This window comes from Struthio camelus, chromosome 1, assembly GCF_040807025.1.
Source record: "Struthio camelus isolate bStrCam1 chromosome 1, bStrCam1.hap1, whole genome shotgun sequence".
NCBI classification, from domain to species: Eukaryota; Metazoa; Chordata; class Aves; order Struthioniformes; family Struthionidae; genus Struthio; species Struthio camelus.
In genome coordinates this window covers 65,243,316-65,257,720 of record NC_090942.1, presented here as the reverse complement: position 1 = coordinate 65,257,720, position 14,405 = coordinate 65,243,316, and the positions used below count along the sequence as shown (strand labels likewise).

Below are 14,405 nucleotides of genomic sequence, written 5' to 3'. Positions count from 1 at the left end.
ACATAGCTTCTAGCTATCTATGTGCTGTCTCCCTACTTTATTCAAGTTGAGAAGAGTAGAAGGTCACTTCTGGAGTCAAGTTTTTGTTCAAAATATGAATAGAAATATAGAGCTGGTTCTCGCTTCCAGCTGGACTAGATGGCACCAAGGCCATTCACTAGTGAAGTTTTCCACAGTTCAGAAAAGATTTTGAGACGCTCTTGCTTATTACTCTGTAAAGCACTGTGAAATTAAAAGTTGTGGTGGTTTTTAGCACTTGACGATCGGAACATCTGCATCAGTTTGGGGGATGAATTGGAACTTATTCCTTTGTTTTAAATTTGACCTCTAGGTTCCAGCAAGATGTGGAGTGACAGTCCGAGACAGCCTGAAGAAAGCTCTAATGATGAGAGGTCTTATTCCAGAATGTTGTGCTGTTTACAGAATACAAGATGGGTATGGTTTACGTGTGATGTTTTTGCTCTCTTAACTTTTTCTTGGAATTAACTAGCATGGCCAATTCTATTTAACGTTATGGAAGTCATTTTCAAGGTTAGGAATAATATGATAGTATATGCTAAAATGTGTTGTGCCTCAAAGACATGCCTGAAAAGGATGGCAAACTCCTAGAAAAAGTTTTAATATTTATCACTTCAAGGACAGGCATAATACAGGGCAATATGTGTTTTTAAAGTGTTAACAAAATTTATATTAACCAAACTCATGCTAACCAAACAAATATTAAGCAGGTTTCTTTTATTTTAATGTTTTGGTTTTGTTTGACCTGGTTATATTGCAGTCTTAACTGAATCTAGAGTTCTTGTGAAAAAAACTTAAATTGAATTTCCAACCTTTAAGAAGCTCATAGATTATGTGACTGCCCAAAAGTAGTGAGTCCTTTGGAACTCTTAGGAACGGGTAATTTCACGAGTGCTTTTTGGTTGGAAAGGTATCCGTCACCTCGGAGCCAGAGAGTCAGCTACCACTGGAACTGATTTGAAAAAAGTGTATTTCTTTCACGGTGCTTGTCCAGGGGAGATGTGCTTTCCTTGGTGCATGCTAAGTTTAATCTTGTGTCATTAAAGCTTCCAGAGGTGAAAGGCTGGGTAGCAAACCTTCACAGTGCAGCTTGCTGCCTGATCAAAATTTCTCTACATCTTCTGCAGGAGAACTGCAAGGGCTTATGCGCTGGTACTAATGAAAGGCTTATTTATTTCCACTTTAGAGAGAAGAAGCCGATCGACTGGGACACTGACATATCCTGGCTCACAGGAGAGGAGTTGCATGTGGAAGTCCTGGAGAATGTGCCACTCACAACACACAATTTTGTATGTACTGGTTTTCATGAAAAGTTCAGTAGAACTAAATTGACTTTGTACTTTCAAATTCATGAGTTTGAACAATGTTTTGTACCTTGGGCATGCGGAGGGATTGCAAAAGAAGTTTTGATTGCAGTAGCTTAAGCTGAATTATATCTAACTGTAACTGAAATAAATGGTGTCAAAGGGAACTTGATCTCCCTTAGAACTTTCACGTTTGGATGGAACGCACCCTCTAAAATCTAAAAATGTAGAGGCCTTAAATCAGCACTGCATTGCAGAGCTGTAATAATAAACTACTATTTTTGTATTGCTGTATCTATAAAATGTGTTCTGTGCCTCCCTGCTGGCTCTGCAGCAGCAATTAACTAATGAACTAACTATTCCCAGAGTGGTGCTGACATCATCAGTGATGCTAGTGCACAAATATGTTTTGACCTGATAAGGCACTAAGGCATCACGTAAATGGAAGCTACTAAGCAGAATCCATCCAAACCATTCCAGCTCCATGCAAAATCCTGGAAATAATGTTTGTCACATTGAAAAGAAAGACCTTTATTTAAAATAGAGCAATCTGTTTTCAAGCAGCTTAAGCTATTTTACTCAAACAAGCTAGTTTGGCTCTGGCTAGTTAGATGAAAGTATAGTAGACTTAGAAACGTTTATTTTCGATACCCTTCTTTTAAGATTGTGACTGTTACATGCAGTAATACTACTGGAACGTATTTTTATGCCAAGTATCACTAAACTTTAAAATGAAACTGAAGATTTTTTTTTTCCTCTGAAATATGGAGGTGTTTACCTTTCTTACGATTGTAATGTTTGAGTTTCAGTAATCAGAATTTAAACTACCTACGTAACTATACATGCAAACAGAATATAAGCCATTTGTGTATTTCCAGTCATGTAAATGTTGGTTAAAAATGTCATTTGGATGCTGGAAAAATTAGAAGACAAGGCAATTTTTCAGCAGTTTTTATAGATTGTATCCAGTTAAATTCTGACTATTTTACTTGTCTCTAGCATGGTAATAGTGTGCTGTTTTGCTTTAGATTTGTTGCTGTTTTTCCTGCTGGTAATGAAGTGAAGCATTAATTGCAGTAAATTGTTGAAAGAATATTTTAATGCTGGAAGACTATTTCAAAAGACAACCTTTTTTGTAAATCTATTCAGTATTTAAAACTGGAGCTTTAGTGTCAAAAAAGAGGCTTATAAATATATTTGAGGGAGGTAAAAGCAAATAACTCATCTTAGGCTTAGAGGGCCACTTTATTTAACATGATTATTTCTGACAACATAGGTGCGAAAGACGTTCTTCACGTTAGCATTCTGCGACTTTTGTCGAAAGCTGCTTTTCCAGGGATTCCGGTGCCAGACATGTGGCTATAAATTTCACCAGCGCTGTAGTACAGAAGTGCCACTGATGTGTGTTAATTATGACCAACTTGAGTAAGTAATCGTAATTAGTTTTAAAATTGAGACTTTTATTAAACTTATATTTAACATAAAATTTCACTGACAGCTGCAATTTAGGAAGTCAGGGGAGATGCCTGAAAAAATATAGGAGCTCAACAGCTCAACTGTTTTTTTTGTTTTTCTTTTTTGACTGGACTATGAAATGCTTTCTTTGAAGGATGAATGGAGTGGCTGAATGCTTGACTACATCAGACAAACTTATTATTGTTCCCAGATGTCATTCCTGATCAAAACTGGTTCTTTATTATGTGATGGCTAGGTCTCTGTTTAAATGTTTAGATGTGTGTCCATTCTCTTTGACCTGAAAAAAACGGTAAAGACACCAGTTTAATCAGGTTAAGTTGCAGTTGGTTTTACAAAAGTTGAAAATAAATCTGTTAGCGAATTTTCAATATCTAGGTAAGAAATATAAAAGAGCATGCCCTAAACGTTTGTGTGTTCTTGAATTTACATACTGATTCATTTGTGTATGGCTTTGTAGTATAGGTTAAGGATCTGTAGTGAACTTGCTCTATTGTATCTGATCCATTTCAACAGAGGCTATGAAGTCTTTTAAATAGACTTTCATATGAGGAATCTCTTAAAATGCTCCTTTTCTCTCCCAAGGAATAAACTTAATTTCTGCTTATATTGATATTTGTAACAGTGTTTGCTTAGGCACCTCTAGATAGCGTGCTCAGGGTTATGAGTAACATGACTTTATCCATCTGGCAGTTTGTTTTGCCCTTACGTCAGTGCAAACATTCAGTTAAGTTCCTGTAACTCAACAAATACCTATAAGTTGTGTATACTTGAGGAACCAGATGCTTACAATTTTGAGTAAAAGATTCCGAAATTACTTTCCATAAAAGCATGGTGTTTAGATCTGTTGTGAATTAAATGATACTTTTAACAAAACTTGCAGGTTAACTTGCAGTTAGCGTAGTCCTTGTTTTAAAACTAGAACTCGCTCTGTGGCTTTTTTTAATCCTTGAGTGTTATGTTGTGAAGCTTCTGGCTCTTACACAAGTTAGGTTGTTTTTGTTTTGTTCTTGCCTCGCAGTTTGCTGTTTGTCTCCAAGTTCTTTGAGCATCACCCCATTCCCCAGGAGGAGACCTCTTTAGGAGAGACCGCCCCAGCATCTTCATCGTACCCCTCAGTGCCCCCCTCAGATTCTGTTGGGTATGACCTTATTCCTGCTGTTTAATAATGTAACATTTCAGTACTGTATGCTTAGAAACACTCAAAATACTGCTTTGCAACCCTCTCTACATCTTTGTAACCAGGCTTGTCATGCAAGTGCTTCCACCTATGCTTAACTTTGAAGAAGTGGATGTTTTCATTCACAGGAATGAAATAAATTAGCAGTGAGCTTAACAGTTAAGCATATGCATAAGTGTTTGTAGAACTGGGGCCGTACCTGTTAAACTGCCTTCCTTTCTATGATAGCTTAGACCTGGTCTAAACTGGAAAGATTTTGTACTTAAAGTAAGCATAAACCAAAACTATATAATCACAAATTCTTTTATTTATATCCTATCAAACTATGATTTGTTTTGAGGTGACATACCTCTATTTCCAAATGAGCCACTGTACTTTTAAGATTGGTGTGAACAGATGCCAATTCTCGGTTCTTAATACTGCTTTAGTAACTCTTCCACATACACATTGCTTTGGGACCCTCCTGACCAGCTGTCTTCCACCTATTTAAATGTTGGCATATACCAAGAGCATCTGTTTGCAAATCCAGCTTTTCTAAAATAGGACTTCTAAAATCCATCACAGCCTCAATCCCCTGTATTTCCAGCAAAGATTCTGGACCTTTGCTCTGTGAACAGATAATTGATTATTTTTTAGATTATACTCCCAGTAGCTAATAGGTTGCTGATATCTAGCACTAGATAGTTGAGCAGAAATTCAGGAAAGGGTGATTCAAGAATGTGCGTCAAAGTCAAGAAATCTGATGCAGACTTGCTAAAAACGCCAAAGACAAAAAGCCTTCAGCAAATGTTTCTAGGACTGTGCATGCTATGTGGAGATGGATTGAATTTTGGCAAAGAGGCTGTCTTGGGATACTAAGCGTTGTGCCCAGACAAAAGCAGAAGCACAGTTGGAAACTGCACAGGCCCCTCTGGACTCTGATTGGAAGAAAGATTCCCTGGACAGCCAAGACTCTTTTCATGAGAGATCAAATTTGATATCTCACTGGAAGTAGACTGACAGTGCTGCAGAGAAAACCTCATGTGGTAAGTCAAAAAAAAATAATATTTCTGTTTATGCTTCTTTTTTTGTGCTGTTTCAGGCAAATTTGGAAGTGCTTCCTCCAGTGGATATTGCTTTTACATCCTGCAGATATTACTACAGCAGATAGTGGACAAGTCCATTGCTGTGCTGGCTATGATTGTCTAAGCTAAGCAGACTCTGGTTCTCCCAAAAGGCATCTGAAGTTATAACCAAGCCAGAACTATTAAACTGAAGGAGCTTGTTCATACCAAATATACGTTAAACATCTATGGGGAGCAAAAGGCATTATATAGCCCCAAGCCTAATGCTGTTATATGCCAAATTCTCCTACTTTTCAACTGCCCCTATCCTCACACACTTGTGTGCTTATAAACCTGGTGAGAAGGCCCAACAGGGTAGATGATTTTAACTGATGCATGCACCACTTCAGGCACTCTTGTTTTTGTGAAACAAAAACACAAAGGAAAAATTGTGAGACCAGAGTTTGTTAATGTGTTAAGGTTTTTAAAGGTTAACATTTTCATGTATGTGAAGTTAAAAATAATAACCTTAACAGTTGAGGGTAAGGAACTTTTACAAGTGTTACATCTGTGAAGGCTTGTGGTTGCAGGAGCTGTAAAAGATTTTTAGCTTTCTATCTTTTACTCTCTTTACCTTGCTGTAGTTTCATTACTTAAGCAAAAATAAGGCATTTATTGTGCCTTCAGAATTCTGTTTATTTTGGAGCATGCTTTATGATTATCCGCTGGTGTTCATAACTGGTACGCATGTTACAAAATTGTGCAGTTTTCCTTGAGCATGTATGTTGGTAGTGTTTCCAGAACAGAAGCAGCGCAAATGGTATCGAATTAGCACAAAGCATTGTCCATATCTTTTTCCAGTTATTCTTTTGCCTTTCTTAACGATACGTCTTGGCCTCTTCAAGACACAATCATGGAAATACTGATTTCTCTGAAATTTTTTGAGTAAATAAAATTACTGACTTTCTCTGTAAGAACATTTACTTTCTTAGACATGATTTTGTTAAAGGACACTGCAAAGGGCATGGGGCAAAAACCCAAATGGAAGCAAAAAAATCTGGTATTTGAGGTTATTTTAACTGGGAAGAGTGTAAGAGAGGGAAAAGAATAGTCGGGGAAGGAAATTGAAAATGCGAAGAATTAACGCTTTATCACTGTTGGTGCAGTGGCTATTAAAATAGTTTAATAATTGCTCCTTTGATTTCTCTGTTCTCCTAGCATCTTGCATGGCACAGCCTACAGAGGAAGGGATGTTACTAATTGGTTGATAAACCTGAGGAAAGAGAAGGCAAACATCTTTCTTCATCTTTAGCCTTGTGAAGGGATTCCAGCTTCAGGCAAAATGCCCAGAGAATGAAGGGAAGAGTTCGTGTTACAAGACAAGCTCAAGAGCAAAGGCATATGTGACATGCTGAGAAGTTGTCAAGGGATCATATGGAGCAATTGGAAAGAGAAAGGGACATGCAGAAAAGTACATTGGACATGATGGCAAAAGCTGACAAGGATGCTGGAGAACTTTGCACTTTGCTCGTGCATAACATCCTAAACCAGCCCAGCCCTGTAGCCTTTCATTCTTCCACTGTAAGCAATAGACAGTCCCTCCAAACGTTCCACCTGAGATAAGGGAGCACATGTGGTCCAACCTGCACGTTTCTGAACCCCCTACACAAATGTGTTCAGCCTCCACGTTAGTTCTTTTGTCTCATTTTAGTTCTTCCAGTTTGCACTATTCTGTTGTGCTAAAGCAGTAATTTTCGTTATAATTTGCACTTAGTTGGAAAGAATTATTAAAGTGTAGGTCTCCCTAATAGCCATTTGTAATAAAATTGAAATACACAAACTGTATATAATATATTGTATTCATTTTATTCACTGCACTATCATAAAGTTTCTTCTGTATCTTTGCTCGTAAAGTATGAGCACTGAACTTCTCTGGACACAGTTCCCTGGATCTTACAGATATATGAGAAGGAGAGAGATTAGCTATTCATAATATTCCAAAGTTGTCTTTTTCTACTTCCATCTATTCTCTCAGATGATGTTGGGCAAAACTCAGCAAACTCATGAGGCAGATGTTATGGCAGGGTAAGTAACCTGTGGAATGGGTGGTAGGGGGGCACATGGGCAGGTTGTAAATAGCACAGAGACAGGCTGGACTTGATAGGAGCTTAAAGCCTCTGCTTTGCTTGAGGCAGGATGCTGCCACTAAGCAGGCTGGCACTATTGTGAAAGCAACATTTCCCAACATGCTTAATCTCTGACTTTGAGGAAGGAAGGGGGACAGTCTGTGCACCATTTGGGGGAGTTTGCCAGCCCTGGTCTTACAGGACCCTCTAGCCTGTGATTAAACACCTCTTCCTTTCAGTCTTCCGAATGTTCACTGATCATGCTGTCTCAAATGAAGATATTTAAATGTCTGGGAAAAGTTCTGAAAAGCCAAGGAAACAAAGAATCTAACACAACTATGTTTAGTACTGCATGACCACTTCGATCCATGTGTGCTGTGGTGAGGCAAACCTTTGTATTTCGTGACATAAAACAAAGATGAGACTTTTCCTAAAGATTCTGGCATCAGACCTTTTCCAGACCATGTTAGCAAACTTCCTATGTTAGCAAACTTCCTATGATATCTCACCTGGTATGCACCCTTGCTCAGCAGAAAAGGGTCTGGTACCAGCATCTTTAGAAAAAACATCCTTATTCTGTATAGTACAGGGGGAAAGATTCTTGCTCCCCCAAACTTTTATTTGCAAAAACGTTCTGGTGAACTCGCTCCTAGTTTGGAGAACACATGGCAGCTACGTGGTTTCTCATGGTAGCCCCATGTATATGAAGCTGTTGGAAGGTTTATGAAAATACTGCAAAGCTTTGGCATGGACCCAAATGTCAGTGTAAATGCACACCATTGTGACAGTGCTAGGAGTTGATTCACAAATACTAGTACCTACAAACTGAAATAGATGAAAACAGCAAGTTATCATGGTATGGAAAAATGCAGTAATCCATGTTAAGTTATGACTGTTAAAGATCTATCCCATGACATTTTTAGACTGACTTCTCCCTAGGGTGCTCTGGAAGTGGTCTTCTGTAACTTGTAGTTACAAACTTGCACTGCTGCCCTTTTGTCTAAAAATGTACATTTGATTTGGTGCTGCTGACCCTTTCCAGGTTGCACTGGTGGGGAAAGAAAGAAATGGCTTTGTGTTTGTGTTTTTCTTTCTGATAATAACAGTGGGGTACCACAGTAACTATATGATGTTTGACCTCACAGTTATCCAGTTTACCTGGTTGCCACTGCAGCTGAAATACCCTGTAGCACTGTATCCAGGATTTACGGTTTAAAAAACTGTTCAAATAGTGTTTTTTAAGCAGTTTAAACAACTGTTTGAAAACAAAAGTGCCACCATGCTCCTGGCTAACGGCAGCAACAAAAACCAAAGTCAATCAAATGGTAATATGAACCAAAAAAAGACTCTGGTAGTTTGACACAAGTTTTTGCAGATACCCATTGGAAACTATTGCAAGCAATCTGCCAGATAAATGATTTGCACTGTACTGAGTCCTGTGGCTAACTAGCACATTGAGACACACTTGTTCAGAAGGCTTTGTATTGGGGGGGGTGGGGGGAAGGGGGGGCAAAACCCAGTCCAGTCGAGACGCTGTCATTTAAAAGAGAAGTAGCATATACTACTATAATTGAAACTGTGTGAATGGGCATTTTCAGTTTTGGTATTTGCGTAACTGCAGGGAAAAAATAATAATAATAAAAAATCCTAAACTCCAAACAAACCTCTGTTAAGAAAAATCTTTCCTGAGTAGACCAGCTCTTAAATACATGATAAATACAAGTTACGTTGATGAGTTTACGGAAACTGAAGATAATCTGTTTTCACGTTTTCTTTCATATTTGTAAGGTGAACTAGCTTGTAGTTCTATCATTGCAGGTTCCAAGATGTAGTGTGTGTGCTGTATAAGGAGCTATGATGCCATAAAATCACTTACATATTTAGTAGCATCTGTGGGCACTTTTCTGAGTTGCCTTCCTCTTTCCTGTGGACCTAGTTTTGTAGCACAGCAAGTCTGTGAACACACTGGCATTTCTTGTCCTTGACAAAGGGTTAAAAATCTGCGTGTGTCTGTCATTAGTAGCATGAATTAGGTTTTATTCCCCTTTCCTGGCTTGCTTTTCCATCTCCTGAGAAAACCTCTTTTTGTTTGGTCTTGGTAGAAGGGGAGGGAGCAATGTATTTTATCACAAAGGCGTGCTCCAAGGAAAGCATGTTCTCTCATACTGCCAAGAAAGGTTATAGCACATTAAAAACTTAATTTGATTACTCTATCAGCTTGTTTGCCTGGAAAGCTGAGAATTGTTGTTAAAGGAATACCCACATAGAGGGCTTGAAGAAAGTGTGCAAAATGAGGTGGTATAACCTCTCTAATCAATCCGAATGTTGCCCCTATTTGTAGAAGTTTTCTTCTAGCAAGGAGGTTGGCTGTTAACTGCTCACAAAGGCCGCAGGAGCGACAGAAACTCGAATCTTGGTGCTTAAGCTGCTCCGCTTCTGTAAGCTCCAGCCTGCTACATGTATGCCACAGTAAACAGTTCTTTGCAGCAGCTGTGTTCTGGTCCTCTTGAATTTTTGGCAATTTGTTTGCTGGCACTTACTGTTGTCTTCTTAGTGCCAGCCCCTATGCTCAGCGTAGCCTACAGAACTCGTTTTATAACGCTGTCCTAGAACAGACAACGTCACCCTCTCCCGAATTGTGATGGCTGCTACTTTTTGCTCCAGTGTCCCTTCTTCCACTCTCCTAGAATATTTAAAGTACTGTTAAGAATGGGCTTCTGGTAGCTAAGAGGATTGTGGTGTTCTTTGTGGTGGTTTGTTTTCTGCAGCGTAGGTGCGGATCAGGGTATGGCCTTTGCTGCACGCAGCCAGTGGCTGCCAGTTCAGTCTGTCCTAAACTTATGAACTCAGCAGGCCCGCTTGGTTAGCAAACTGCTTGTGTCTTTCTATTCACTGGTTACCTCTTTCAAGTGAAGCTCGCATTTGGCAAAAATAACCTGATCTTTATAGATGTCCCAGGGACACCCATTAATGAAATCCTGCTCGTATAGGCAGAGCGCATGGCTAACTACTTACGAGATTTCCTTCTCTGGGTTATTTGGTATCTAAAGCCCAGAAACCTTCCCAGTAATGGTTTAGAAACCCAAAAAGGGAGGCTTTTGTGTCAACCTGTAGTTGTTTTCTGAAGATACTGAACTTCCCTGAGTTAAAATCCAGTGAGTAGTGAAAGCAATTCAAATCATTTTAAGATGTGGCATGGCATAACATGCCCTCTGATAGCAGTGTGCTGGGCTTAATGACCTGTGACCAGAAATACAAAAGTGTTTGTGGTTTCCCTTAGCAGATGACCGTTTATGACTCATAAAGGAGAATGCAATTGAAACGATATTTCTGCAATTGAATTTTTTCTTCCTTGACTTACTCATGATTACAGAAAGTCTCATGGCTTCTGCTGCAGTCGTGTGGCAGAGCTTAAATGCTCATTCACAGTCGCCTCAGCGCAATGGTCTGGTGGCTATTGTTATACGTTTCCTTAGATTTCATTGTTGCTGAGAAGTCATAGGAAGTTTAAGCAGGAGCCAGCTATCCCAGCAGTGCTAGTCCTAGCCTCCCCAAGATGATTTTTATGCTTTTCTTCTGAAATCTTTCTGTGCAGCTTCTGATACGCTTGACTTTACATGAAAATATGGTCTCTTAGAACGTCAACCAAGTCCTGCATTCATGTCCGTGCAGTGTCCCATCTCCTGAGGTGGGTTCCAGTTGCATGATTCCTTATTTAAAAAAAAAAAAAAAAAAGTTCAGGAGTTTGAAACTTCCTCATTCACAATAGAAAAGATTTTACCCAGCTGCACTTGTTTGCAGTGGAGGAAAACTTCAGTATGTGCATATTCACACTAGCTGCTCTTTTTTTTAATTATTTTTAATGACATTTCTGAAATTCTGAGCATCTTCTGAACCCAAATGCTGGGCTGTTGGAGGCACTTCTTCAGAGATTTACCTAGTGGCAGTTTCAGTTCATTGCTTCCCAGTACAAAAACATTCATATTTTGTCATCTGAAGATACTGATCTTTCAAGAACAAGTTTAGTGGGGTTAAGCCTCTGCCTACCTCCTGCCCCCTCTTCTATTCCCACTCCATAAACATAATCTAAGTTTTTTTTTGATAGGACTTACTAGACTGTTATTTGAACTTGTTGGTAAATGCTCTCTTCTTGACTGTGAGAGTGTTGGCCAGGAAGGAAAAGATAACAGGTACTTTTGGAGTACTGATTGCACTGATTTTTTGAGGTACTGATCTGTGCCAAACTGTTTAAAATCTGTTATGAAAGGTAGGGTCTCCTTTAGAGCAGACGCATTTCTGCAAAAAGCATCAAAGGTCCTGTTGAGACTGTTAGCTGCCCTTAAAGATCTTTGGAGAGGCCAGGGAGCGTTCACGTACAGGAGACGGTGCCAGAACCCTCTTGCTGCTATAGGCTGTTGTACGGTTTGTTTCTGCAGCTTCTCCCTGTGGACTTTGCCTTTGTGGGCATGGTAACCCATGGAGTCGTTTAATGGCTAGAGGACTCCACTCCTCCCTTAGGAGCTGTGTTTTCTCTAAGTTCTGAAAACCTCGTTGTCAGCTCTCCAGTATATTTTAAGCATAAAGTTCTCTTTGAAGAAGGAAACAAGCATTTCTTATTGAACTTTTGCCTTATATCCATTAAATTGAATCATTAGGCTTAACAGCGATTGACCTTGACTTGAGTAAGAGCTGAATGCTGATTTACTGCACTTTACCAAAATAGCAGGATAAATGAATAAGTGACGTTCTGCCTTCTTACAAATGGAAAAGCAAGTGTTGTAGATGTTTTCTCTTTTATATGTGATTCATGGTCCTATAAATTAAATACTCTATCTAGATCTATGACCTGCAGCAATTTCATTTCTCCAAAAAACTCATCTGTATAGTGTGAGCACAACCTTTCAAGCCAAATCTCTTGCATTGACTAACTGTAACATTGTCAATAACGTTTAAAGTGTTGCGCTATTCAAAATTATTTTCTGAAGGTTGAGGTTAAAAGGTAATATGCTTATTTTTACTTTAATATCAATAATTCATATTACACTGGTGGCCATAATATTAATCAACTATGTTGAGTGACCAATATTCAGTTTTCAGTCTATCTTCATTACACAGTAATCCCGTCCTTACAGTTTGTTTTGTGACGTCTTTTGACTGTACTGATGATGTGAAATATTTGTAGTGTTTTTAATTCGCAATGGTTGCCCTTAAAAGGATTTTTTGAAATTAACTCTAATAAACTGCAGAGCATCACAATGTCTGCAGTGCATGTTGGGCCACGTACACTTTTAACATCAGGATTTAATATTACTAGCTAGATATGATGTGGATTTGTTAGACGACTTTTGTTTTTGGAAACTCAGAACACTTTCACAATGATATAATTAGGTAGTTTATGCAGCAGAGGGTTGTTGCAGTTGATCCTAGGGGAGCAGACATCATTCATTATAAATTGTTTTTAAGCAGGCCTTTAGACCAGCTTTTTTATGTATGTATTATCATAGTTGAAAAGGATTTACCACACCCACTATGCAGGATTTGAAGCCATTTGTAGACCTAAATCCTCTTTTTCCTTGACTTTGTTTCTCAGACCACCAATTCTCCCTAGTCCTTCTCCTTCAAAATCCATTCCAATCCCACAGCCCTTCCGACCAGCAGATGAAGACCATCGGAATCAATTTGGGCAACGCGACCGATCCTCTTCAGCCCCTAATGTTCACATCAATACAATCGAGCCAGTCAATATTGATGTAAGTATTAAGAACGTTTAGGTCAGAAACAGTGGAGTTGTGTTTTTTTTTTCTTACTCATATCAGTGCATTCATTTGTAATTTGCACACACAAATACTAAGTTTTTAAGCTAATTCTTGGTCTCTCAGAATTTTCATAGATGCCAGATAAGGAGGTTTTTGCTAGTCAGAGCTGTGAGAATGCAAACAACTCCTTAACCAAAAGCAGAAAGTGCATTTTGATGGTCCCGTGCTTTCGTTTTCAAACAGCCACGCTATCCCAACACACCACTTGTTTTTTATGATTAGTCCCAAGGCTTGTACTGATCGCTGCACCGCAGCATTATGAATCTGAAAGCCAGATTCTGTTGCTAACCTTTCTATGCATTTATATATTTCTTTATATGAGAGATTTTTTTAAATATTTGGATTTAAGAGAAGTGTTCCTGGCATTGAAGGAGATATGTTTTTTGTAATATGTCGAATTCAGATTTACTGGGTGTTGCTTCAGATTTCAGGATCCCAGTATATATATTATTGTAAGCGTTCTTTCATAGCATCCAGAAACTGCTACAGTTATTAATAATATGTTTTCCCCATTTTTGAAATTCCTGGATGATGAACTGCAATACTCAGTAATGGTTGATATTAGGCATAATGCCAGCAAGCACCTTTCAAAATATTGGTTACAGCATCCTCTTTGCAATTTAGCTAATATATATGGCTTGGTTTTTACCCTTGAGTGCACTCTTTAGACATTATTCACTTGTCATGTGAGCAGTCTTGAAGTCTACTTGGACCTTACGAAGCACAAAATCCTTTTTGCTTTGAGTGAAAGGTGAAAAGTTAGTTGACTATTAAGAGTGTGGCTGCACTGTCGTTTGCATATGGTATATAGCACTGGGTGCAGCTGAGAGGCAGGACTAGTGATTTCAGCAACACGGCAAATGCATGAAGGAATAAAATAATTGTGTAGCCATAGCCTAGATACCCAGATGTTAAAAAACAAACAAAAAAAACCCTTAATAATGAAAATGGACCTACAGACGTCATTTGCTAGAATTGTTTTCTGTTCAGAAAACTGCTATTCTTAGTGTAGTTTACTTGCAGTGTGAATATTTTGTAAAAGGTGCTCTCAGTTAGCAGCGGACAGCAAGTGAAGGGCATCTATTGCAATTAGTCATTTCTGAAAAGAACTGAGTGCATCTGGGTATATAAATGAGGTACTTTGTAACAAAAAAAAAAAAAAAAAAAAAAAGAATCAGCAGCAGAACTCATTTGATTTATTTACCTCAATACAGGAAATTGATGTCCCAGCTTCCAATATGCAAGTTCAAATATTTTGTGTGACCAACAGTATGACTAGAAAGTTTGGTTCAATATTTCTTCTTGCATTTTGGACAACTGCATGTCTAAATCATTCTTTTCATGTCAGCATCTGTTGTGGTGTGCCTTTCAGTTTACTGCTGGGAGATACTGTTTTAAAGTAAATCATTTTGAAAAGTTTAATAGTCGTTATAACTAGTTCTTTG

General features: G+C 38.6%; 1 protein-coding gene across 2 annotated transcripts in view; it reads left to right on the top strand.

Annotated features, from left to right (window-relative positions):
• BRAF (B-Raf proto-oncogene, serine/threonine kinase) overlaps nucleotides 1–14,405 on the top strand; it is an 87,067-nt gene that overhangs the window by 42,455 nt on the left and 30,207 nt on the right. For both annotated transcript variants that reach the window (XM_068945548.1, XM_068945553.1), the window contains exons 4-8: nucleotides 332–435; nucleotides 1,205–1,307; nucleotides 2,599–2,747; nucleotides 3,817–3,936; nucleotides 12,735–12,894. In XM_068945548.1, the coding sequence (XP_068801649.1) occupies nucleotides 332–435; nucleotides 1,205–1,307; nucleotides 2,599–2,747; nucleotides 3,817–3,936; nucleotides 12,735–12,894 (636 nt within the window). The remainder of the gene's footprint in view (nucleotides 1–331; nucleotides 436–1,204; nucleotides 1,308–2,598; nucleotides 2,748–3,816; nucleotides 3,937–12,734; nucleotides 12,895–14,405) is intronic.